At 39.6% G+C, this 24,429-nt stretch overlaps 12 protein-coding genes across 12 annotated transcripts; 5 read left to right on the top strand and 7 right to left on the bottom strand.

Annotated features, from left to right (window-relative positions):
- Positions 1 to 202: 202 nt before the first annotated feature.
- Positions 203 to 2,377, top strand: SGV1 (cyclin-dependent serine/threonine protein kinase SGV1; the record flags this gene model as incomplete). The annotated part of the gene is made up of 1 exon (XM_003647823.1): positions 203 to 2,377. One exon carries the CDS (start codon positions 203 to 205, stop codon positions 2,375 to 2,377), a length of 2,175 nt encoding a protein of 724 aa, XP_003647871.1.
- Positions 2,378 to 2,978: 601 nt separating this feature from the next.
- Positions 2,979 to 5,189, top strand: SST2 (GTPase-activating protein SST2; the record flags this gene model as incomplete). Its single annotated transcript, XM_003647822.1, has 1 exon — positions 2,979 to 5,189. One exon carries the CDS (start codon positions 2,979 to 2,981, stop codon positions 5,187 to 5,189), a length of 2,211 nt encoding a protein of 736 aa, XP_003647870.1.
- Positions 5,190 to 5,346: 157 nt separating this feature from the next.
- GCD11 (translation initiation factor eIF2 subunit gamma) lies at positions 5,347 to 6,900 on the bottom strand (the record flags this gene model as incomplete). The annotated part of the gene is made up of 1 exon (XM_003647821.1): positions 5,347 to 6,900. One exon carries the CDS (start codon positions 6,898 to 6,900, stop codon positions 5,347 to 5,349), a length of 1,554 nt encoding a protein of 517 aa, XP_003647869.1.
- A 355-nt stretch (positions 6,901 to 7,255) lies between these two features.
- LEU3 (leucine-responsive transcriptional regulator LEU3) lies at positions 7,256 to 9,910 on the bottom strand (the record flags this gene model as incomplete). Its single annotated transcript, XM_003647820.1, has 1 exon — positions 7,256 to 9,910. The coding sequence occupies one exon, from the start codon at positions 9,908 to 9,910 to the stop codon at positions 7,256 to 7,258; it is 2,655 nt and encodes an 884-aa protein (XP_003647868.1).
- A 238-nt stretch (positions 9,911 to 10,148) lies between these two features.
- Ecym_7202 (uncharacterized protein) lies at positions 10,149 to 11,459 on the top strand (the record flags this gene model as incomplete). Its single annotated transcript, XM_003647819.1, has 1 exon — positions 10,149 to 11,459. The coding sequence occupies one exon, from the start codon at positions 10,149 to 10,151 to the stop codon at positions 11,457 to 11,459; it is 1,311 nt and encodes a 436-aa protein (XP_003647867.1).
- Positions 11,460 to 11,583: 124 nt separating this feature from the next.
- On the bottom strand, positions 11,584 to 14,151 carry YAT2 (carnitine O-acetyltransferase YAT2; the record flags this gene model as incomplete). The annotated part of the gene is made up of 1 exon (XM_003647818.1): positions 11,584 to 14,151. One exon carries the CDS (start codon positions 14,149 to 14,151, stop codon positions 11,584 to 11,586), a length of 2,568 nt encoding a protein of 855 aa, XP_003647866.1.
- Positions 14,152 to 14,898: 747 nt separating this feature from the next.
- Positions 14,899 to 15,579, bottom strand: RPS5 (40S ribosomal protein uS7; the record flags this gene model as incomplete). The annotated part of the gene is made up of 1 exon (XM_003647817.1): positions 14,899 to 15,579. The coding sequence occupies one exon, from the start codon at positions 15,577 to 15,579 to the stop codon at positions 14,899 to 14,901; it is 681 nt and encodes a 226-aa protein (XP_003647865.1).
- A 594-nt stretch (positions 15,580 to 16,173) lies between these two features.
- Positions 16,174 to 17,589, bottom strand: IBA57 (Iba57p; the record flags this gene model as incomplete). Its single annotated transcript, XM_003647816.1, has 1 exon — positions 16,174 to 17,589. The coding sequence occupies one exon, from the start codon at positions 17,587 to 17,589 to the stop codon at positions 16,174 to 16,176; it is 1,416 nt and encodes a 471-aa protein (XP_003647864.1).
- Positions 17,590 to 18,087: 498 nt separating this feature from the next.
- Positions 18,088 to 19,608, bottom strand: ATP2 (F1F0 ATP synthase subunit beta; the record flags this gene model as incomplete). The annotated part of the gene is made up of 1 exon (XM_003647815.1): positions 18,088 to 19,608. One exon carries the CDS (start codon positions 19,606 to 19,608, stop codon positions 18,088 to 18,090), a length of 1,521 nt encoding a protein of 506 aa, XP_003647863.1.
- A 427-nt stretch (positions 19,609 to 20,035) lies between these two features.
- On the bottom strand, positions 20,036 to 20,890 carry PRO3 (pyrroline-5-carboxylate reductase; the record flags this gene model as incomplete). The annotated part of the gene is made up of 1 exon (XM_003647814.1): positions 20,036 to 20,890. The coding sequence occupies one exon, from the start codon at positions 20,888 to 20,890 to the stop codon at positions 20,036 to 20,038; it is 855 nt and encodes a 284-aa protein (XP_003647862.1).
- A 464-nt stretch (positions 20,891 to 21,354) lies between these two features.
- Positions 21,355 to 23,676, top strand: JHD2 (histone demethylase; the record flags this gene model as incomplete). The annotated part of the gene is made up of 1 exon (XM_003647813.1): positions 21,355 to 23,676. The coding sequence occupies one exon, from the start codon at positions 21,355 to 21,357 to the stop codon at positions 23,674 to 23,676; it is 2,322 nt and encodes a 773-aa protein (XP_003647861.1).
- Positions 23,677 to 23,880: 204 nt separating this feature from the next.
- Positions 23,881 to 24,420, top strand: ILM1 (Ilm1p; the record flags this gene model as incomplete). The annotated part of the gene is made up of 1 exon (XM_003647812.1): positions 23,881 to 24,420. One exon carries the CDS (start codon positions 23,881 to 23,883, stop codon positions 24,418 to 24,420), a length of 540 nt encoding a protein of 179 aa, XP_003647860.1.
- Between the last annotated feature and the right edge of the window lie 9 nt (positions 24,421 to 24,429).

Below are 24,429 nucleotides of genomic sequence, written 5' to 3'. Positions count from 1 at the left end.
AGTCTTTTAATTTAGATCATGTGATCTAAATATCCATCATGTTCAACGACAGCAAGCGAGATGTCATGTTTTTTAGTCAAAGCAACAGTATCACACGAAGACCTTGACAACTACTTAAGAAACATGTTCTTTGAAATCCTTCGCAAAAAACTTCTTCCAATAGTATTGTTAGGGCTAGAAGGAATCCATATTGTAATTGATAATGAGTCAAGAAAGCGGTGTTAAGAGGGTTGATTTCAAATACAAGATTGGGAAGGTTAAGCAGACTCCTCCTGTAATGAAGGATCCCAAAACAGGACTTGAATACATTGAGTTGAAAAAACGAGATGGCGAACAGGTTTACGGGGTCACTAAATTTTTGGGAAATTATAAAGAGGAAAAGAAGTTGGGTCAGGGAACCTTTGGGGAGGTTTATAAGGGGATCCACTTGGCCACCCAAAGACAAGTAGCGATGAAAAAGATCTTGGTGAAGGCAGAGAACGACCTGTTTCCTATTACTGCACAACGTGAAATAACCATTTTAAAGAGATTAAACCATAAGAATGTTTTGAGGTTAATAGAGATGGTTTATGACCATTCGCCGTTTCAGAATGGGAATTCATATGGCCAAGATTCCGCGCAATCAAGTGGGGCCAACGATTCATTAAAATCATTTTACATGATTTTGCCTTATATGGTTGCTGATATATCTGGTATTTTGCACAATCCAAGAATGACTTTAGATATGGGGGATATCAAGAATATGATGCTCCAGATTTTTGAAGGTATAAACTATATTCATTGTAAAAAATTTATGCATAGAGATATTAAGACGGCTAACATTTTGCTCGACCATAAGGGTATTTTGAAGATTGCTGATTTTGGCTTGGCCAGAAATTATTATGGAGCGCCTCCGAATTTGAAATATCCTGGTGGTGCAGGGACTGATGCAAAATATACTTCAGTTGTTGTAACGAGATGGTATAGAGCCCCAGAGTTGGTCTTGGGCGATAAAAATTACACTACTGCAGTAGATATTTGGGGAATTGGATGTGTCTTCGCCGAGTTTTTTGAGAAAAAGCCAATTCTACAAGGGAAAACCGACATAGACCAAGGTCATGTCATATTTAAACTAATGGGAACACCAAGTAATGATGATTGGCTTCTAGCTCGTTATTTACCAGGAGCTGAACTAACTAAAACTTATTACGAGCCGACATATAAGGAAAGATTTGGGAAGCATTTGAGTGAGAGTGGGTTAGATTTGCTTTCCAAACTACTTGCATTAGACCCTTATAAACGAGTGACGGCGATGTCTGCTGTAAAACATCCTTTTTTTTTAGAAGAACCGTTACCAAAACAAGAATTAAAGTTACCATGCGAAGAGAGCCATGAAACTGATATTGCACGTTATAGAAAGGAGCTTCATCAAAGTATGACAAATCTGCCACCCGCTGCGCCATCGGGTCATATAGCTGAGGTTGGACAGCCTCAAGCACCGCCTCAGCCTGCTAGAATGATTCCCCCGCCATCATCTTTACCGCCTAGGCCGAAAGCAATACCCTCAGGTCCAAGATTCAGAGATTCTGCTCCACAGAACAAAGTAACCAAACCGCCAAGTCGTTATTTGGGTGCCCAACATCAATATAACAACAACAATATCAATAACAATGCGAGCAGCAATACTACCGCAAATGCAAACACGAGCACCAACAATTACGGAAACCACTACAATAACTGGGCGGGACCAGCAATGGATAGAGAACGTGATCATCGATATTATGGTCCTTACCCAGAATCTTACCCTCGCAAAGGAGATCGCTATAATAGGGATGACCCGCAATTTAATGGCTATGGTTACAGGCCAAGAGGTTACCAGAGAACAAATGGTTGGCGCAGAGAAGTGGACGCAAGATATCAAAGGCCTCATGTTTCAGTCAACGGTCCAAATTATAGAGCTGCAAGGCGTGATACGTACAAAGCTCTAGAAAGGCCGCCACAACCCTATCATGGTTCGGATTTCAAGTCAGGTAATGAATCCAGCATAACTTCCTCCTCATCGGCAAAAACTGGCGCCAGTGCGTCGATATCAACAACTTCACCTGCATCTACATCTGCGGCTACCGTTACTTCTTCCGCTGTGTCCAGAGATGTGCAGACTTCCTCTTCTGGACGACTACGAGAAGAAACTGAAGCAAACAGCAGAGCAATAAATACTCAGCAGTCGCGTGTAAATGCATTGGAAGCACGTATTTATGGGCGCGATGAAAAACATCAAACAGATCCTAGTAACCGACAGTATTCCCGTTCTGGATCGGCCTCTAAGAACTCGGAAAATGGAGGTTCAAATGATACAAACGCTGATCCGTCAAAGAGAAATATCGTAGATTATTATTAGTATTTTTTCACTGTTATACCCCCTCATTTTTGCAATAGTTTTGATATAGTTTTCGAGATCGGTTGGCTGCGTGTGTTTATGTGTCTATTTGGTGCATATATCTATAGTAACATAAATGCTTGTTTTTCCAATCTAATTGGCATAAAGACGTTATTAGCAAAATTCTGGTTACTATTAGATACATCCTTTTGTCATCTTCAAACTCTAATCAATATCCAAGTAGAAAATATAAATTGCATTTTTTTTAAAAACTATATTGATACCGCCAAAGAAGCTATTCCACTATGGTTTCTAGGACTTGCACATTAATTGTTACATGTATAATGGTTATATATACCTGGCTTTCCGTGTTTTAAATGTACCTGGCTTTCAATGTTTTAAGGATTGCTCTCACATGATTTTGTAAGCAGAAAGTGTTTCAGATTTGTTCCTTTTTTCATGCAGTGTCAGAACAAGCCAAGGCACAGGGTAAAATCTTGAAACACTTTTCTACATAGGTAGTTGAATCAATCATATATAATAAGGGTCATTAGAACAAATGACTCTCTTAGCAGAGTAAAATGGAGTCGTTCTTTGGATCCTAAGTTTCTTGGCTATTATAATGATAGTTGAGCAATCTTCTACTTTACATGAAGTGGCTTCTAAAAGTTTTAATAGAACACCAGATAATCTGATCTTCACTAATGATCTAAAACAGGTATTTTCGATTTTATTAATATGTTTAGACTTCCAAGAGAAACCTAAAGAAAGCAGCAAGAAGTTATTCAATGCATTTAGCAAAACTTTCCCTTATTCTTTCTCTGTCCAGAATGCTATTGAAAAGATGGGTGATTTAGAGCTTTATGTTGATATGAATACGACGAGCATTCATATGTCATATTCAATTAAGCCAGAACTTGCTTACAATCTACTGAGCACCTTTATGGATTCGAAGCTGTTGCATACACCTGCAGATAGGACCAGAGATGAACCTAAAGAAAACGTTCTGCTTCAACCTACACCTAAAGGTGTTGCAATCTTACAGCGCTATGTTATTCAAATAGGGCTGAAGAAGATACCGCAGATTTTAAAATCATCCTTTAATTCCATGCAATTGTTTACGTTCGAACGTAGTTCTGTAAATGATGCTATTATTCACAGCGAGTACTTTATTCAGCTACTGTTCATTAAGTTAATGGGATCATACCCCAACGTATGGTCTCCCACAAATCCAAATGATTCATTACCAACGCTTGCTTTGTTGACTGAATACACAGATGATTCATTTTCGTTCGAGTCTGATAACTTCGATTATAGTGGAGGCGTTCCATTGCGTTTACAAAGTTTAGCTTCCAACAGAGAAGCTAAGTTCAATCAAGATTTGAATTATGCACAATATCATGATACGAAAAGGGAGTCGCCATTTGCCCATAGATTTTTCACTAATCCAGATTCAGATTCCCATGTTCAGTATTACGTTTCAGATAAGGGTGTTAGATTGGCCAAGTCAAAGGTTTTTGGCAAACTTAAAACTGTTGTTGAGTATTCGTTTACCACAAAAGCAATTTGGCAGTGGCTGATGGATTGTACTGATTTAATGTATCCAAAGGAAGCAGTTTCTGTTGCTGCTTTATTTTTAAAATATGGACTGATAGTTCCTATCCTCCTACCGCCAAGTTATAATGTCAGCAAGAAATTCACTGTAAGTAAACAAGCATATTATACACTGAGCAAAGCCGGTTGGGATATTGTGAATTGGAACTTTAAAACAACTGCAGAAAAATCAAACAGTCGACCTTCATGCCCAAATACTCAAGTACCAGATGATCTAAAGGTAAATAACGGTTTCGCTGACATTGATTACGTTAATTGTTCGCAGAATATGTCAATGAACCAGCCAGAGTCGGATTCAGGTGAACATCAAATTGCAGATGAAAAACCTCTGGTAGACTTAAATTATGTGTTGAAAGATCCAGGTATGCGCTATCTGTTTAGGACTCACTTGGAAAAGGAATTCTGTGTGGAAAATTTCTACGTTTATTTGGAGATCAGGCGTTTTTCCAAGAAGATGACAATGTTAAAGACCTTGTTGGATACTAAAAATGCTAGTCAACAATTCTCAGTAAAGAAGGATAAGCAATCATATAATTCTCGGAAGGTCAGGGAAACAATGGATGCAGCTCTAATTAAAAGAGCTAATGAATGTCTAGCCATTGCATATCATATCTTTTCAACTTATATAGCGGCTGGTGCTCCATTCCAGTTAAACATTGACCACGAACTTCGTTCATCGATAACCAATATTATGATTCATCCTATATCGCTCCTCCGCACTTCGTCGACCGATTCTATTAAGCCTGAACTTTCGAATCCTGGACAGCTAAATTTATTTGGTAGTGATAATGAAATAACTAAGCAACCACTGTCGAAACCTCCATATAAGGGTATATCTCCGCCTAGCGTTTTTGATCCCAATGATGAATTAAATGCCAACTCATTCGTTAATTCTAAGGATAATGGCAATAATCTTATGATCTCGCCACCCCTACCGGCTCAAGGTAGTGATTTTGTTCATTTCAACAATTGTTTCCAGATCCCTCCAATTCCATCAATGGAACTCATCTCTAACAGTTTCAAAACCCTAAGAGACTTATACATCCTTTTTGATAAGGTTGGCAGGCATATCTACAGACTAATGAAAATTGATTCAATTCCAAAGTTCTTAAATTCGGCCTTATATCAGGAAGCGCGTTCCCTATTGAACCTTTCACATGACAATAGTGAACTGACTTATCATATCAAACGCCGTAATTGCAGCACTATATCTAGTTAGCATTCCTGGAGAAAGGATCCAGATAAAGAAAAGTAGAAAAGCCCATTCTAAGTCTTAATTGATGTAAGCTTTAAACATGTATAGATAATATACAAATTACGTGTGGTAGTAGTGGTAGTAGTTGATAATAAAGATTCTTTGTTTTTGAGATGACCCCCTAAGCAATTGGTTCTAAGGTTGTACCCTTTTTGATGGTTGCCCAACCGATCAAACGCCAATGCTTTTCAATACGTCTGGACAATGCAATCTTTTCGTTAATTTCAGTACAGGCAGGAGATGTCAATTGCAATCTGGCCATATCAGCCTTGACAGCAACAACACGAGCACCAGTAGCAGTGGAGCCAATATTAACCATTAACACTTCATTTGGTTCCAACTTTCTAACCTTGGCTTGCTTTTGACCGTCAGTCTTAACACCGAGCAGACGGCGCAGTAAAAAGTAGTTAATTTCAATATCTGTGTAGATAGAAGGTAAGTGACCTTTAGCACCAACAACTTGGCCGACCAAACGATCTGCTCTACACAAAGTTGGATCCACCTTAGTTCCAACACCAATTAAACCACCAGGTACTGCGAATTTCAAATCATTATGCTCCGCAAACAGAGAGACAATACTGGAAAATATAGGCTTACATTGAATCTTACCTTGTTCATCTTTGGTCACGATACCTGGCCTGATTTCAATCTCATCTGACAACTTAAACACACCATTTAGGATGGAACCACCTGCAACACCACCCTTTAGATCTTCAATTTCGGATCCCGGTTTGTTAACATCGAAAGAACGGATAACAATTAGTCGTGGGGAGGCCATAAAGTCTCTTGGTGGGACTGGAATGGTCTTCACAATAAATTCGTTAACTGCATCGATATTATATTTTAGTTGAGCGGAAATGGGAACTATTGGAGCTCCATCCGCAATGGTACCCCTGATAAACTTTAATATAGATTTTTGGTGTTCCATGGCGGGTTCCTCTCTCATCAAATCTACCTTGTTCTGCAATATAATGACATGTTTTAATTTCATGATTTCGATAGCTGCTAAATGCTCAGAAGTTTGGGGTTGTGGACAAGATTCATTACCGGCAATTAGCAGCAATGCAGCATCCATGACGGCTGCACCAGACAACATGGTACTCATCAAAATATCGTGGCCCGGGCAATCAACAAAGGATACATGACGGACAAGCTTATAACGGCCTGGACATCCAGGACGCTCACATTTGGGAAACACCTCTTTGTCAGACTTAAAGGATCTATAACAGTCCGGTTCAGGACAAGTAGGCTCTTCGCACTTATAAATCTTCGCGTTCGCGTAACCTAACTTAATAGTAATATTACGTTCCAACTCGTCTTTGAAACGAACAGTTTGAACACCCGAAATAGCTCTAACAACAGTAGATTTACCATGTGCGACATGACCAATAGTACCAATATTAATAGTCGCCTGTCTGTTAATAATTTCTGGGGACAAAGGATTCAATTTTGTAAAATCAGGATTACTAGGTTGTTCTGGTAGACCTCCTCCCTCCTCAAACTCTCTCTGTTTCCTCTCTTCCTCGGATTCAGCTTCATCTACACCTGTAAAGGTGACGGTCTTCCTAGGTTTCACTTCATCAGCAACTTCCTCCTGAACTTGTTCGATAGACTGTTCTTCAGTCATATCACCATTGACTAGAGTGTTTAGCTCTTGTTTTTGCAAGTCAGACATATCCTTAGTTTCGAAAGTACACGATCCAAAAGTGATGATAGTCTACGGTCAATTAAGTGCAACTTCTGTCTGCCTCCGGATAATGCGTTTGAACTGTCTCAAATACGTTATCTGCAGTTGCTCATCAAATCAAAAAAATTTTCAATAGTTTGGGTAGTTCGTGTTATACGATTTTGTATATCACGTGATTAACAGCAGTGCGAGTACAAGCAGTACGGGCAAATGATGGACATTAAGAACTACAATACAGGCTAATATGGTTATAGAAAGTGTCCGTTGACTTTATAATCGATAGATTAGATAAATAGGAACTCACAATCTGAGTTCGTTTTATTTATATTTTTATTTTATATGTTCAGAGTACAGATGGGTTGAACGCAAACTCCGCCATCAGCAGATCAACATCTTTGAAGACAACGTCCGACTCCCAACTTTCACGATTATCCCAATTATCTAATAGTTGTGGTGAATCCCTTTGGAAGTTTGAAAGGGTATTAGGTCCGTCACTATTATAGGTTGATTGGTCAGCATACAGAGGATGTTCAACATTGTTTGAAGACTTATTCGACTCTGTGTCAGGGAATTGGACATTATTTTGGTTTAAGCTCGAGATAGCATCATACACATTGTTAGCTTTCTCAGAGCTCATAAAATTTTGAAGGAAATCATTAGACTGAAGTTTCTGCACATGGACAGTTCCATAGTCAACATTTTCATTCATCTCCAGCACGGTTGCTGGTGTGCTATCCGAGCTTTTGGATATTCTGAACACTGGTACACTTTGATGCCTTGGCTGTTTTTCCGGTGAATTGGCGTTTAATATTGTTTTTAGAGAAAGAGAACGGCTTGCGTTAGTTTCATTTGGTGAGACGGTATCGGTTTCAGAGTTTTGCAGTACATTAAAGGGCTCTGGATCTAATGGAATGGTCTCAATAATTTTCCTTGCATTTTCCTCAGGGTTTTTCTCTCTGGTCAAACCTATGTTAACAGCTTTTCCAGTATCGTTGTCTTCTATATCACCATCCTCCCCTTCGTAGTCTGTTAGTTTACGTTTGAGTTCACGACCTAATTTAGCCATCCCACATTTCTGTCTTAGTACAAATAAACAATCAAAGAAAACACTGACTGACATTCTTGTTTTAATTGCTATTCCCAAGTTAAAGTCCTGAGGCAAAATTCCGTTATTCGCATCTCGTTTCAGCTTCCAATCATCATACATGTTACTGAACATGCTCCACAAGCTCCGCATTATTCCTGAAGATCTATATGCCATATCGTGTTTTACCACCGAAGCATCAAGAGATAATAATATAGCTGCTTGGTAGGCCAGTTCCCCTGATTTAATATCCAATGCATCTTCAAGAGAGGACTTGGCTAGTTTAGAAATCACACACGCTGACTGCCATATACTAAGTACAAACACGCTTGGAAAGTATTTAATCAATGAAGGTTGTGATTTCCCTATGGATTCAGCATGCTCCAAAAGAGCTACTGCAGAATTATAAGCTCTTACTAACCCTCGTTTGCTTATAAAATCTAATTCAACGCCCCTGATTGTTATATCTGAGAAACTTAAGTTAGAAAGCTGTGAATCCGAAGATATTGTGGTAAAATAGTATGAAAATAGATGTACTTTCGTCAACAATAGCATAAACTTTCTTATATCGTCAAGATGATCGCTCTGTAGCTTAAATTCCAAGGCAGTTAACTGTTTATCTAAAACATGTAATAATGGCAATTTCTCATCGCTATTTACCATTCCAGTAGGGCTTAGTGGGTTACAATTCATTGTATTCGTTATCTGATACTCAAAGTGTGCTATCTGGGCCATTTCTTTGAGACAAGGAGAAAGCAGGACATTGGGATTGATGTTTATGTTATTATTCAATGCACTGATGACAGCAAAATCATAGGATGAAAAAGATTGAAACCCAAATGCTGACGCAATGGTTTGTGAAACGATATTGCAACACACCCAAGTTTGAATCCGCTCATTAATGACTTTCGAATTCGCATTTGCATATTCGGTGGAATATTGGGTGCTATTAAGACCAATTTGTATGGACTGAAGCATTGCAAATCCTACGGTGTTCCATGATGTGTCCGCACTCAACGATGACGTAATAGGGGGCCAATACGTATACAGAAGCAGTGCTTGAGCAGAATAGACAGATGCAGCATTTAGAATAGGTTCATCCGTTTCAGAGGGGGAATATCTTATTATTGGAGAAGTGCAAATCTCCGCAATAATGGATTTTACCATGGATGACAACTTTTTCATTAAAGCCATACTTCGAACCTTTCTTCTTAATGAAATGAGAATAATAACCCAGAAAAGACATGGGCACAGCTTGTATATCCTTTCAGGGCCTTTGGATATGTCAACTACTGGAAGAAACTGATGATATTTGGTTGCAAATTCCTGAAATAACTCCGAAATATCTGCAGAAGACATACTCACATCACCTAGCCTTTTCGGAGCACATTTGAGCTGTTCCTTCGTTAGAAATACTGACTCACATGGTGGTGTAAATGGTTGGAATTCATTAAATTCGTTTCTTGAAGCTTTTGACATATGTATACTTGGCTCCTCCAAATCAAGAGTTCCAAGCTCTCGCAGCTTCTTCACCTTGTCCTTAGTAAAGTTCCTATTATTCAACAAAACCTGTTGCTCCTCTTCTATTTTCTTGAGTATCTCTTCAGCACCTAAGTTGGTTAAGGATTTTGTTAGTTCCTTAAATCTACGTTCAATGACTTCATTTCGAGCTCTCTTATAGGTCCTTCTGAAATCTCGCTGTAATACACAAGGCACATTCTTCTTAAAGCACCTAGTACACGGCTCAGGGGCTCGATCATGGGCATCACATTTAGACTTTTGCTGTCTGCATTCAACGCATGCAAATTTCTTTCTCTTCTGTTTTCTCTCATCCGAACTGCTTCTAACATACATCTCACCATCTATGGAAGGAGCAGTGGATTTTTCATCCTGTGAATGCAACTCAGAATGCATAATATCCCTTATATGAACAACTGGATTCGACGATAAACCGTTGATTTGTATAGTAGATGGTGATAGTATTTTATAACCTCCTGTGATTACTATAAATTTGGGTAACCTTCAGATGAAAAAATATGATTAATCTACATAACTTGCTCTATTGCAAAAATCATTTGGGATAAATTCAATTTAAAGTGAACACCACTTCATAAAGAAATCCTAGTAATTGGAGGGTGGAGCAGTCCTTGAAATGCAGGTAAAGGATATATATAATGCTTCTAATGATGTTAAACTATTATGTGCGTCGGTTTTCTTCAGACTAATGTCATACGGTCTAACAAACCAAATATTGACCTTATTTTTAAAGGAAATCGGGGTTACAGAGAAAGAAATCGGTTGGTTCATCTCGTTGACACTCATAGGTGATGTGTTAATATCATATTTTTTGACATGGTATGCGGACCATTTGGGTAGAAGACTGGTACTGATCTATGGATCTATGATGATGGTGTTGTCAGGAATGGTGTTCAGTTACTTCGAGGATACACGTATTCTGCTGTTCTTCGCAATAATTGGTGTGTTGTCGCCTTCAAGTGAAGAGGTGGGACCTTTCAAATCCATTGAAGAGTCGATGATAGCACATTTAACTCCACATCACCAAAGACCTGAAATTTTTGGTTTTCACTCAATGATAGGTACTTTGGGTAGCGCCTCTGGTGCTGTCTTTAGTGGATTATTCATTCATAGCTTACAAATATTTTACCCTAATATGAGTAATCTAATATACTATAAGACGATGTTTCTAGTATACACCTGTTTTGCTCTCATAAAGCTATTCATTATGCTGTCGCTATCGGAAGAAGTTGAATTTGATTATGGGCAAAATAAGCCTATCTCACCTACGACTGAGCCTGAAGACGAAACATCAGCACTACTTCCGAGTAGCACTTCTCGTGGGCTTTCATCCCAAACTGTCCAAACTATAACAAAGCTGTTGATCGTTTTTATGACGGACTCACTGGGGTCCGGTTTCATGTCATCTGCCTGGGTTGTTTACTATTATGCAACTGCGTTCCATATGACTGCTTTAGGACTAGGAGTCTTGTTCTTCTGTACTAAGTTAATTACAGCGGCCTCTAACATACCATCTGCTGCCATTGCGAGAAACTTTGGCCCTGTAAGGGCAACATTGCTGGTCCAAATTCCATCAGCGTTGTTTCTCATGTTAATTCCTTCCGCTTACAACCTGTTACCCTTGTCTATTTTGTTCCTAACATTATTCAACTTTACCACAGATATGGACGTCATACCAAGACAGCTACTATTGACCACCATTATTGATCCAAGGGATCTAACAAAGGTTATGGGCCTAGTAAATATTGGGAAAACTTTTGCGCGCTGTATTGGCCCTGTTTTTACAGGTCTATTCGCGGACAAAGGCCTTCTGTGGGTATGCTTTGTTATCAGTGGATGTCTCGTTGTGTTATCTGATCTGACCTTGGCCGTACTTTATTGCGGCATAGACGAGCAGATCCTCGCAAAAACTCAAAACAATGATTAGCACTATATAAACATACAAGATAACTCTTAGAGAAACAGGATCGATCTAAGTATTGTGTGTTCAGTGCGTATATCTTATTAAACCCTATTTCTTGAAAAGGACTAACAAAATCCGGTTGAGTACTTTAGTCAATGGTATCAATTTTACGGCCGCAACTTGAACGATTAAAATTGATGATAAACCTCGAATTGATTACATTAGACTTCCTTGGAGCAGGCTCAGTATCATTGCCTTCCACCCGAGAGCTGGAACTAGGTGGATCTAGCTTTTTTATCTCGCATCCAGTCGTAAGCTTCTCATCGCTTGTGGAAAGAGAAATGTTGACCTTATGTAAAGATAATGTCGTCAATAGGTCAGCAATATTCAGTGGGGAAGCTGCTCTGGTGATTGGCGTAGAGGAAGCACTACTTCTTGATTCTATATGACCTTTTAAGTCGAATAACCCATATCCACCGCCGGAGGCAAAGTTAGGCTTTGTCGGATTAGAGGGGTGCTTTGAAGAATTCATGGCGTCATCCAATTCGTATAGCATATCCACTGCTGGACTGATCTTGATACCTTCTCCTCCATTAGAATCTCGGGCTAGTTTCCAATATTCATATATTTCAGTTAGAACCCATTCTAACATGAACATGAACCTTGTTCCTTGTCTATATTGAGATGTCACGGTTATATCGGTTTGATCATGCTTTACAATGTACCCGATTCCAAAACCGTAAGGTACAGCGGGTGTGACACCAAATGTCGACATTGCAATATTGCCACAATTCGACGCAATTAGTTCTGGTGAATAAATACGTTCCAGTATTACACAATCAAATAGTGCAGAAGCGCATTTCACTTCTTCAGGAGTCAAATTCACTCCAAAATGACGGTTGAATTTAAAAAGATGACGCAAAGCATAACAGTGCTTCTCAATCGCTAAACCGTCCTGTGCTTCAACAATAGACAAACTGTGAACCTGGCATGCATGTAGAAACTTCTCGAACTTTTCCAATTCTGTCAAGGAATTGGAGATAAATTGCTGACAAAGTTCCAAAAGCTCAGACGATTGGACGAGAATGAATGTTGACTTCGAATTTTTAAATGCTCTAATGGAAATTGGCTCCAGGCTGAAAATGATTTTACCATACAGAGCATAGTGCGCTATTTGTAAAGCAACTTGTATCATTGAGTCAGCTCTAACGCCCAACTTTTGAGCAGTGCGACGTCCAAATGGAATCCTGTACGTTATAATGTCGTGCTTAGAAATGATATCTGTTAGCTTGGTTTCTGAAAGATGCACATGAGTGTTTAGAACATTGCTGAACGACCATTCAATTTTCTTTAAATATTTGTCATTAGGTTCATCATCCCTTAAAATCCGATGAACTTCGACCTTGGGCCAAAGCGAAAACTTGGGGTCTGCATCATGAACATCTATTGCTAGCCTTAAAACTGACTCAGCATAAATATCAGAGGCAAACCTCAATATTATTGAACCATCACATGTAAAAGAATCCCAAATGATGCCCGCTTTAGCATCTGCAGTGATTACCAGTTGTAGCTTATCATACCAGCGGCTTTTGCAAGAACCTACCTGCAACCCTGTTGCATCATCAATAACGCTAGTTCCATAGAAGATCCTTTTTGCAAATGAGTTCTTCCAGTCATCTTTGTTATCAGATTCATCCAATACAATAACAAATAACGCGGAATCGATCATTTCCAGTTCATTGGGAAATCTTTTTTGTAATCTTTTCCTAGCATACTTCCAGTTCTTAAAAGAATATGATGTTAGGCTTCCAAGGGCTGTAGACCTTTCTAAACCATACGATTTCTTAGAATCATCCAGTACCGCTAAAAATATATCAGAAAGATCACTATGATTGTACAGTAAGTGAAACTTCTCATCTAATACTTCAAGTGTATAATACTGACCCCTGGATATTATAAGGACATGTCTAGATTCAGGATACTGTTTCATATTAATACCATGACGATTAAATTGCTCATCGATATCATCAGATCCTGCCGTAGGCGTTCGGGTTGCATCTGGGTCATACAAAGTCTCCAAGTCTCTGTTAAGCTTTGATTCTGCGTCAACATCACTTTCCGAGTATGGTTTATTCAGATCAAATGACTCCACCTCACCACTTTCAAAAACAGGGCATCTGGTAGTGCCAAATAGATTCATGTACGGGGTCATAGAACGTGGCTCGCCATCATTGCCGCAATCTGGTGAAAGCACACGTCTTCTAAGTGCAGACACAAATCTTAACGCGGAAAAGCATAAAACACCTGCACGGGCTTCTTGTGCCACATCATCAATAGTGTCATCCGCTAGTATGAGGAACGGATTTCTTGGAAGGATATCTTGTGATAACTCCTTCTCAGCCATATGATTGTTAATGTCAAAGTGCAACTTATCCAAATAACAAGCACTGCTCCGATGAAATTCCTCCAATTTGGCCTGCAGTTTCTTTGCGGCTGTAGAATTTAGAAAGTTGTCTATGGCTAACGCCAACTCTGACGTTTTCACAGGATCTAAGGGATGTTGGTAATTACTGTCAGCATACTGAAAGGGCTTTAGCCCTTCCGCCAACCTAGTCAAAGTAGTCTCTAACTTTGGAAGTGGCAATTTCGGCAACGAATCCTCATTTGAGAAAGTCGAATATCCGTTTTCTATTACAATGTCATGAAGCGAAGACATAATATGAGGGAACCAATAAATTAAAAATACAGTCTTGAATTTAACTTGATGATTTTCTATAAATCGTACTTCTTGCTACTGATTACAGAAAATATCAAAGCTCGTTCTTAACATATATTCAGCTTTTGTATATGTATATATATGCTGCAAAGAACCCTCCTTCCCTTATAATATTTCATTGCACGCGAGTTTAACTTAGAGTAACAATACTGTTGCTTGCAATATTATGTTCCCAATTTAATTCTCAGAGACAGCAAATGACTAGAGCTGATCATCAATTGCCATGACAGTACCGATGAAGCATCTGTTAATCAAATAAGATACAAACAGTAAGTCCATTAGGCCGCAAAACAATTATTACATAATATGTGGAGAAGGCTGTCATGAGATGAATTACTATCACGTGCGCTAAACCGAATACCTCAGTTGAGCATCTCTAGCGAGAACAGAGACGTATACCACGTATATTTGCGTTCGCAAGATAGTAACGATCTCAAGAGTGTTTGGTTCTGTCTCTAATTAGAATGATTTTGATAGTAATAATAAACAGTGGATTTAAAATATTGTTTTAAAAACAGCGCTACATATCTTCTCCCTTTCTCTCTAGATGTCAGTTCAGATGGAAGACAATCAAATGTACAGATACAGAGTGTTAATAATTGGTAAATGAGATTTTATTGTATAATCGTATATATTAGGGAAGACGATAGTAAAAAAGATTGGGGTGATGAACCTAGACCCTTTTTCTTAACGGTTGGACTTGGCGACTCTTTCCAATTCATCCTTCTTCTTAATAGCGTAGGAGGTGGAAGAACCCTTAGCAGCGTTGATCAATTCTTCGGCCAATGTTTCAGCAATAGTCTTGATGTTTCTGAAGGAAGCTTCTCTGGCGCCAATGGTTAACAAAGCAATAGCTTGGTTGACTCTTCTCAATGGGGAGACATCGACGGCTTGTCTTCTCGCAGCACCACCACCACCGACTCTGGTGGTATCTTCTCTTGGACCAGAGTTCATGATAGCGTCTACAACGACTTGCAATGGGTTCTGGTCGGTCAAAACGTTAATGATTTCCAAGGTATGCTTGACAATTCTAACAGCCTTCAACTTCTTACCGTTGTTTCTACCGTTCATCATCAAAGAGTTGGTTAATCTCTCAATAATAGGACATTGGGCTTTTCTGAATCTCTTACTGGCGTATCTACCAGCAGTGTGAGAGACAAAAATTGGTTGTCTGATTTGAATGTAGTCAACTAGAGATGGATCCTTGACTTCGATTTCCTCGAAGGACCATTTGTTAAACAACTTGATCTCTTGTTGAGCTAGTTGGACTTCCTCTGGAATAGCAGTTGCCAACTTGACTGGAACGAATTCTTGAACGACTTCAAAGTCTTCTTCTTGAACTTCAACTGGAGCTTCGTGGTCAGACATTTTGTTACTCTCTACTTTCCTTGATCAACTCCAAATGCGTACTACCAAGTGATATTATTCAATATACAGAAACGCTATTGCGAATTCACGTACATCTTCCCCTCTTGATAGATAGCCTACCAAACGAAAAAATGCGAGTCCCTCCTGCTCACAGCCTGGCTCTAGCTGGTAGGACGACGGGACGCCGCGCTGGTAGGACGACCGCTTAGAGGGGCCTACTGCGCCCAGGCTCGTTTCCCGGTAGCATTCTGGTTTCCCCAGCCCAGGGCCACAAACCAGCGGATGCAGTCAGCGAAACTTCGTGGGCACGGCTCCGCCTGGAGAAAGTGAATCCCAGCCTACACGCACCGTCAGCTGCCACTCGCCGCGTTCCTCTTACCAAGGCCGCGACTCAAAGCGCGGGAGCCTAGGCAGAGCTTCCTTTTCCTCTGCCCAGATTTGTTTCTCAGCTCAGAACTTTTTTGAAAAATGAGATATGTTTTGTAGTTACAATGTATGGGTGTAATAGTCACAACATGCACGGTTTGTTTACGTAATATATTAAATAAGGGCATCTAAGCTTAAATAAAATGGTAAGCGGCGCGTCGTATTGAACTAAGTCTTTAAAAGCTGTATGCCACTGTTATACAACGGCCTGCGTTTCTGGTCTATATGTAGAACGACCTTTTCTTGGGTATCTGATGCAAACACATAACAGGGAAGCTTTACAAGTCTATGGGCTTCCTCAATATAATCAAGTCTCATCAAGGCAACCCCATCGGAACCATCAAATTTGAGTAGTTTTCCAATAGGCCGCTTTTTCTTTGCTCTAGGCCTGTTTTGGGTCGTACCAAACGGATTGTTAATGTCTGATACTACGGTTGTTTCTGTATTTGATAGTATATGATCGGTGTAGATGTCTAAGTATTTCCCTTGTGTTGTAGTGTTCTGAATATTCTCTGGGCTTTCAAGTTCAACTGCGATACAGCGCTTTCTGAGAATTCCAGTGGCATGAGTTCTTGCCGTTAATTCCTGACCCACGTAGCATCCTTTATCAAAGCTTAAACAGTCTTCATAGAGGTCAAAATTCATTTCAAGAGGTAACAAAGATTCGGGGGCTAATTCATCTATCCCTTCGAGGACACTCCTGCGAAATCTTAGCCTTCTTAGTTGTTGTAGCGTTATATTTCCTCGTGCCGTGGGCGACTGAACCATTTGAGGGTCAAACAAGGAATTGATATCATGCACATCGTCAGTGGTCACAAAATAAAAGTGGTTCGACTTTTCATCGGGGTCTGTATTTCTTGTATCATAATAGGCAGCAACTATTTTATTATTATTATTAGGGAAGAATTGCTCCAAAAACCAGTTACTGAACTGTAAGGCTTCCTCTGGAGTCCTCAAAGATGTCATGGGTTCCCAAAATGCAGATTTCCAGCTAAAATAATTGTTCCATTCTGGATATTCATTCATATTAATCGTAAGATTCCATAGCTTTAAGTTTTTCATACGGGCTATCTTTACCTTTTGCAGTAACTTGTGCGTTTCAAACAGCTCTTGTAAGTAATCAGCAAACGAAGAGTCACATTGTAATAATAATTCCGGGTACCTCCTTTCCATGGGATCACCCACAGAAAATGGGATTGGATAAATAATTGTATCAGTTAAAATCTTACCTTTGCTATTAAGTATAGCTGCATACGTCCCAAATCTAGAGATATAAGGGCCCTCTGCGAAAACGCCTTCTTTGTATATCCCCCAACTTCCGATGCCCATATCAAACTGACCTACATCAGAATGAATATCAATAGTAGCTTTATCATCCGGAGATATGGTGGCCAAGCTTTTTTTCACAATGTTAGGGATTAGTTTTGCGGTAACTAATCCATTCAAGAACTTATGAGCATCAGGTCCACGAATGTTGATGAATGATTTGTCAGGTATTTCACAGGATAGGACGTGAAGCAGTCGAACAGGGTTATATCCACGAGGAGATACAGCTCTCCGTAGAATCAGCTTCCACAATGTCATCAACAGCCACTTTTAATTATTGTTTTGTGAACTAATTGCGGCGGTATGTGTGCATTTTACGAGGGGAAGTATGCTTTGTAATGCAAGCGTGAGCCGAACATATCGGTTTACTTAGACACTACAAAGGTTCGGTCTACACTAAAGCAGTAACATAAAAGACCTGCACAAAGCGCTAATTACATGAAAATAAGACCGTCCTTTAAGGCTTAAGCTTTGTTATAAAGTCTGGTTAAAAGATTCGGAATATAAAGATTTAATTTAATACTTAACATTTTTCTGCTTCTGTCATCACTTCTTGAGCTGACAGAAACCGAAAAATAATCGTCATTATCATGATATTTGTTGTATTCTCTTTGGTAACAGTTTTGATAAACCTATTGCTTCCACAAGTTGAACCGGTAGTAGGAAAGTTTGTACATGCAAAAATATCAGTTGAATTATGAAAAACGACGGATATATGGCGAACAGTAAAACTAGTTAGTGTTCGGTGGCCACCATTTAATTGGCTTCAGCAACCAACTTTTCAGCCTTTGCAACAACATCCTCGATACCACCGACCATGTAGAAGGCATTCTCTGGCAAGTGATCGTACTTACCGTCTAAGACAGCTTTGAAAGAAGCAACAGTGTCCTTCAATCTAACTAATCTACCTGGGATACCGGTGAAAACTTCGGCAACAGCAAATGGTTGAGACAAGAATCTTTGAATCTTTCTAGCTCTTTCAACGGTCAACTTATCTTGCTCGGACAATTCATCCATACCCAAAATAGCGATGATATCCTGTAGGGACTTGTAAGCTTGCAAGGTTTGTTGAACTTTGGTGGCCACATCGTAGTGATCTTGACCCACAACCGCAGCATCCAACAATCTAGACTTGGAGTCCAATGGATCAACAGCTGGGTAGATACCTAACTCAGAAATACTTCTAGACAAGACGGTAGTAGCATCCAAATGGGCAAAAGTAGTAGCAGGAGCAGGATCAGTCAAATCATCTGCTGGCACGTAGACAGCTTGCACGGAGGTGACAGAACCCTTCTTAGTGGTGGTAATTCTTTCTTGCAACAAACCCATATCAGTGGCCAAAGTAGGTTGGTAACCGACAGCAGATGGGATACGACCTAGCAACGCAGAAACCTCGGAACCAGCTTGGGTAAATCTGAAAATGTTATCAATGAAAAGCAAGACATCTTGACCCTCTTCATCTCTGAAGTATTCGGCAATGGTCAAACCAGTTAAGGCAACTCTAGCTCTAGCTCCTGGTGGCTCGTTCATTTGCCCAAAAACCAAGGCCACCTTGGATTCACCTTCCAAGTTGATAACACCAGTTTCTCTCATTTCACGGTACAAGTCATTACCCTCTCTAGTCCTTTCACCGACACCAGTGAACACAGAAAAACCACCATGAGCCTTAGCAATGTTGTTGATCAACTCCTGGATGAACACAGTCTTACCAACACCAGCACCACCGAACAAACCAATCTTACCACCTCTGGCGTAAGGAGCTAACAAATCAACAACCTTGATACCGGTTTCCAAAACCTCAGCAGCTGTGGACTGTTCAACGTAAGTAGGTGGGTCAGCGTGTATAGGCATTCTCTTTTTGCTCTTGATTGGGCCTCTCTCATCAATTGGGTCACCAACAACATTCAAAATTCTACCTAAAGTCTCTCTACCAACTGGAACGGAAATTGGAGCACCAGTGTCAATAACCTTCTCACCACGAACCAAACCTTCAGTACCGTCCATAGCAATTGTCCTGACGGTATTCTCACCTAAATGTTGAGCAACTTCTAAAACCAACTTACCTTCGGGTGTCTTGATCTCCAAAGCATTCAAAATAGCTGGCAAGCTCCCCTGATCGAATTGAACGTCAACAACTGCACCAATGACAGCTCTAACCTTACCTTCGGTAGCTGGAGTAGCAGAGGCCAACCCTCTTGCAGCAGTGAATGGAGTAGCACGTCTCGCAGCTTTCATAGCTGCACGAGAAGAAGCAGCATATAATCTTGGCAAGACCATTCTTAATGTAGAAGTGTAACAATAAGACCTTGTCTCTAGATGGAATGTGTAATACACCAATGGAGTATTCAACAGTATCAACGAACACTTTTAATGTGTAAAATTATATGCTTCATTCCTCGGGCTGGTGGCCAAATCTTGGAAGAATCTCTCTACGCCCTGGAAACGAAACCGAGGTTTAGAAAATTTTTGATGCAATATTATTGGTTCGTTTATAGTGACTTATATCTGGTTTTAAGAACTCACGTGACTATAGAATCTCTCAGTGATCGGGCGTCGAACACTTAGCTGTGGAGGACAGATAAGAGCCAATATATATAAGACATATATATATATGTGTGTAGTATATGTGTATGAATAGCATTATCGTTTGAATCTAAGTGTTATCTGTGTAGCTGTGCTAGCTATCTATTCTAAATCTTGTAGCTTACAATTTACGACCTAACCGCTCTGCAACATGGGCGGCCTCTTCAACACCATTGATAATACCAGCCTTCACACCCTTCTCTTCCATCTTGCACAAGCCAGCGATGGTGGTACCACCTGGAGTGCATATCTGGTGCTTAAGAACGGAGGGGTGTTGGCCTGTTTCACCAACCATCTTAGCAGTACCTTCGATGACCTTGATAGCGCATTCACGGGATTCCTTTAGTGGAATACCCATTTTCAAGCCAGATTCCATGAGAGACTCTAGCATTAACAAGACAAAGGCAGGACCAGAGCCAACAAGAGCAGTAGCAGCATCCATATTCTTCTCAGGAAGCATAATACAAAGACCAAGGTGACCGAAGATCTGATTCATAAGCTTCCTGTCGGCACTGGTTATCGCTGCAGAATGGGAAATGACAGCGGTTCCATATCCATACTTGGCAGGAGTATTGGTCATGACACGTGATACCTTTTTGGTGTAGGCTTCTAATTTGGAAATAGACCAGCCAGCAGCCAAAGATACAAGGATCTTGTTTTCAAGAACAGGCTGTATTTCCTCGAGCATTTGCTCGACCAAGTATGGCTTGGTACCCAATACAACTACCTTTGCCTCACTGACAGCCTTGAGATTATTTTTGTAGGTTGCAACAACCTCGATTTCATTTGGAGAGGCACCGAACCCTTTGATCATCTTAGTGATACTGACAGCTGTTGAAGCGCTGTGGTTACAAGTAATAATCTTGCTAGGATAATACTTGCGTAAATCATCATCAGCCCTTGGCGCATTGTAAATTGATGAGAGAATGGCCTGGCCCATGACGCCACAACCAATAATAGTCAAAGTGTAACCCATTTTTAGTTCAACTGTTGCTCAATAACTTTTTAATTTGTAGACTCACAGCCTCTAAAAACAGTTTGCTTTGCGGAAGGCAGAGAAAGGGTGAAACGAGAGGCAAAGAGACTTTTACTATGACTTCTGGAGATCGCTGGGTGAAATGCCGTGCCTTAAAAGGACGAGGAGGTAGAGATACGTATATCCTATTAGATGCTTTTAAGTCACCCGGCCTTGTAAATATTCAAATATCTTGTGACGAGTATATTTAGCGACGCTTTTTTGCTGCAGAACGTTTCTTTTACTGCTCGAGCGTAAGGCTCGAGAAAGGCAGCAGACGACAGAACAGCTTTTTACGAATATTAATCAATTCATGGATATAGATAGAAAGTGCATGTTGCACAGGTCTTTAAGTGCGACACTTACATGTATTATTGCAGCAGATAAAAATTCAGCATTAGCTACGTTTTTGGCTAGTTAAGAGAATGAGTAAGATAGCGTTGGGGGACATACCAGTTCTACATCCTACGGATGATGAATTCAGGGACCCCATCGGGTTTTTGTCGCAGCCTGCTGTCCAAAGAATGGGACATATATATGGAATGATCAAGCTTGTACCTCCTTCTTCATTTCAACCGCCGATGACGATAAATGAGAATAATTTTAGGTTTCATGTTCGTTTGCAGACGTTGAGCGAGTTGGGTCTTTTAAACCGGTCTAGGCTATTTTTTATGAAGCAGTTGAACAACTTTTTAAGAGGACATTCTCAAGGGGGAGGACGGCTAGCAGATCCTTACTATGTTGTTAAGCAAGATATTAAGATTTATTATTATGATTTGTTTATTGAGGTGTTGAAATTTTACAATAAACCGATTGTAGAGGAGAATGAAACAACTTGTCCTAGAAAGCGTATCCGCGACGATCCTGCAGATAAACAGTCTGTACTCTTGAAAATAGAACCATTGGTAAAGGTTCTAGGTGATGGAAAGCTTTGGAGGCATCTTTGTAAAGTTTTCCATGTTTCTAATGATGTACTTGTGTCGATATTCAAATCCAGAATTTCAAAGTACTATCAGTTTTTGCATAAACAAAGTTTAAGACACGAGGACTGTTCATTTATTAAAAGGTTAATATATGAAGACGAGGAACCAAAGTCGCTTATACATGATGATTCCGATAGCGATTCTAACCCTGACTCTGAATATGAATCTGATTTAGAGGACGCCTGCGTCCTTTGCCATAAAGATAGTCCCTTGAGCAAGATGATATTGTGCAATAGCTGTAGGAATCTTTTTCACAAAGAATGTTTAAATCCGAATTTAACATCTCCAATAGATAATAACTGGGTTTGCAGTAACTGTATAGTAGGAACAGGCTATTATGGATTTAAGGAGGAGGATCATGAGTATACTTTAAAGGAATTTAGAAGTAAGTGTGTAGAATTTGACAAATTGTGTTTTCCTGAAGGCAAACCGGTGAAGGACATTAATTTCTTGGAGGGAATATTCTGGAGTTTAGTCAGTAATATTGATAGCAAGATGACTACTCGATATGGAGCGGATATTCATAATAATGGGCCTGGAGAGGTGACGGCATTTCCAACGTTGGACTGGATACCATCCAATATAAAGGAGGGTTCTAAAGAATTCAAGGATTACGTGGAGTATGCTAACCATCCAATGAATTTGTTGAATTTGCCTAGAGCGGATGGGTCTTTGTTACCTGTCTTTGGTAGAATGATATCTGGTATGACTGTGCCATGGGTTTATATCGGCTCAACATTTTCTACGTTTTGTTGGCATTTAGAGGATCAGTACACTTTAAGCGCTAATTATCAGCACGAAGGTGATCCCAAAGTATGGTATAGCATTCCCGAGCATTCTTCTCGTGCCTTTCATCGGATGATGAGGGAAATATCTCCAGACTTGTTCGAAAAGCAACCTGATCTAATGCATCAATTAGTTACTCTTGTTTCTCCTTATGAAGATATATTCCAAAAAGCTGGGATTTCGTGCTATAAAACTGTTCAACTCCCTGGTGAATATATCGTAACATATCCAAAGTGCTATCACGCTGGATTTAATACGGGTTACAATTTCAATGAGGCAGTTAACTTCACCTTGGATCTATGGGTACCTTATGGGTTGCGTGCTATTAAAGATTATAAACTTACAGGTAAGCGGTGTGTTTTTGATATGTGGGAATTAATGTTAAATGTTTTGATCCAATACTTGGTGTCACCACGTAAATTCCAGGAAGCACTAATACGAAGATGTCACTTAGAACTGCTGACTATTTTTAATTCAGAAATGAAAATCATACAACAGCTACAAGGTGTTATAAAACATGATAATATGGTGTTAGGGTTTGAAAGAAATACTATAGATTACTCTGGGAATGTGATTTCTATAAAGAAGGGAAGGGCCAGTGAGAAGTCTGGTTCTTTTAGTAATGATGAAGAGCAAGATCTCTTTTGTTCTTTATGCAAGACAATCTGTCCATTTGCTTTTGTTGTGCACTACCGTATGCCGAACAGCCACAAGAGACGTAGGTTGCAAAATATGACACCCGCTCAATGGAATCAATTAGATGCCAAAAAGTCTCTATCCATTTTATGTTTAGAGGATTACTTAAAGTTAGTTGAGCAAGTTGAGAGTGACGAACGAACGAAACAATTAAGTGATAGCTCTGGGGATGATGATATGTTAGATATATTTGATAATGACGAATTGTACTACATCAGGCATCCTGATGATATTAGAGATCTTTTACAAAGAGCAGAGAAAAAGATAGATAGCTATTTGTGATGAAATGCCATACAGCATATGTAGATTGTAATAATGGGTAATATAATAATTTTAATGGATTTATGTATTGCGGAAAGTTTGTATTTTAATATATCAATTAACACGGTATTATAATATAAATGTTAAGGGTTAGCGAAAACTGAGCTCATTGAGCTATGTAACAATCTCACGTTAAAGAGTAAAGAGAAAGTATTTAGTATTAAGATGGCCATTCTCTCTTCAGTTAGTGTGATATACTTGAGAGTTGCATTCCTTTTCACGCTAGCATTCTTCAGTGTGAAAGATGTCACTGTGATGCTAGGCCACCCACTTGTGCTATTACTTGCACAAGCGATGAGTTTACCTGAATTGACGATGTCAGCCCACAGTGCTCAATTAGGCATCTTTTCCATTGTATTTTCGATATTAGCCATTAGTGACTTACTTCCATTATTGGAAAATAATAATGTTTATTTCGAATCCGTGGTCCCATTTAGATTGGTGGTGTTTTTCAGTGTTTCGATCTTCTCATACCTGAGGACCAGCAACCTTTACTTTCATAACAATGCTATGTTTGTATATTGCATCTGTGAGTTTTGGATAAATGCTTTGATATTTGCTGCTTTGAAAGAAGAGAAGAATGATAAATATGGTATACAATTAAGAGCCAATGCCGAAGCCAATGCAGCACTCCTGGAAGAAGATGAAGTTAGTGATCGTATGGATACTAATGAAGATGAGGATGAGGATGAAGATTATGATTAAAGTCAAGAT

Source organism: Eremothecium cymbalariae, chromosome 7 (genome assembly GCF_000235365.1).
Source record: "Eremothecium cymbalariae DBVPG#7215 chromosome 7, complete sequence".
Classification (NCBI taxonomy): Eukaryota; Fungi; Ascomycota; class Saccharomycetes; order Saccharomycetales; family Saccharomycetaceae; genus Eremothecium; species Eremothecium cymbalariae.
This window is presented reverse-complemented; position numbering and strand designations above follow the sequence as displayed.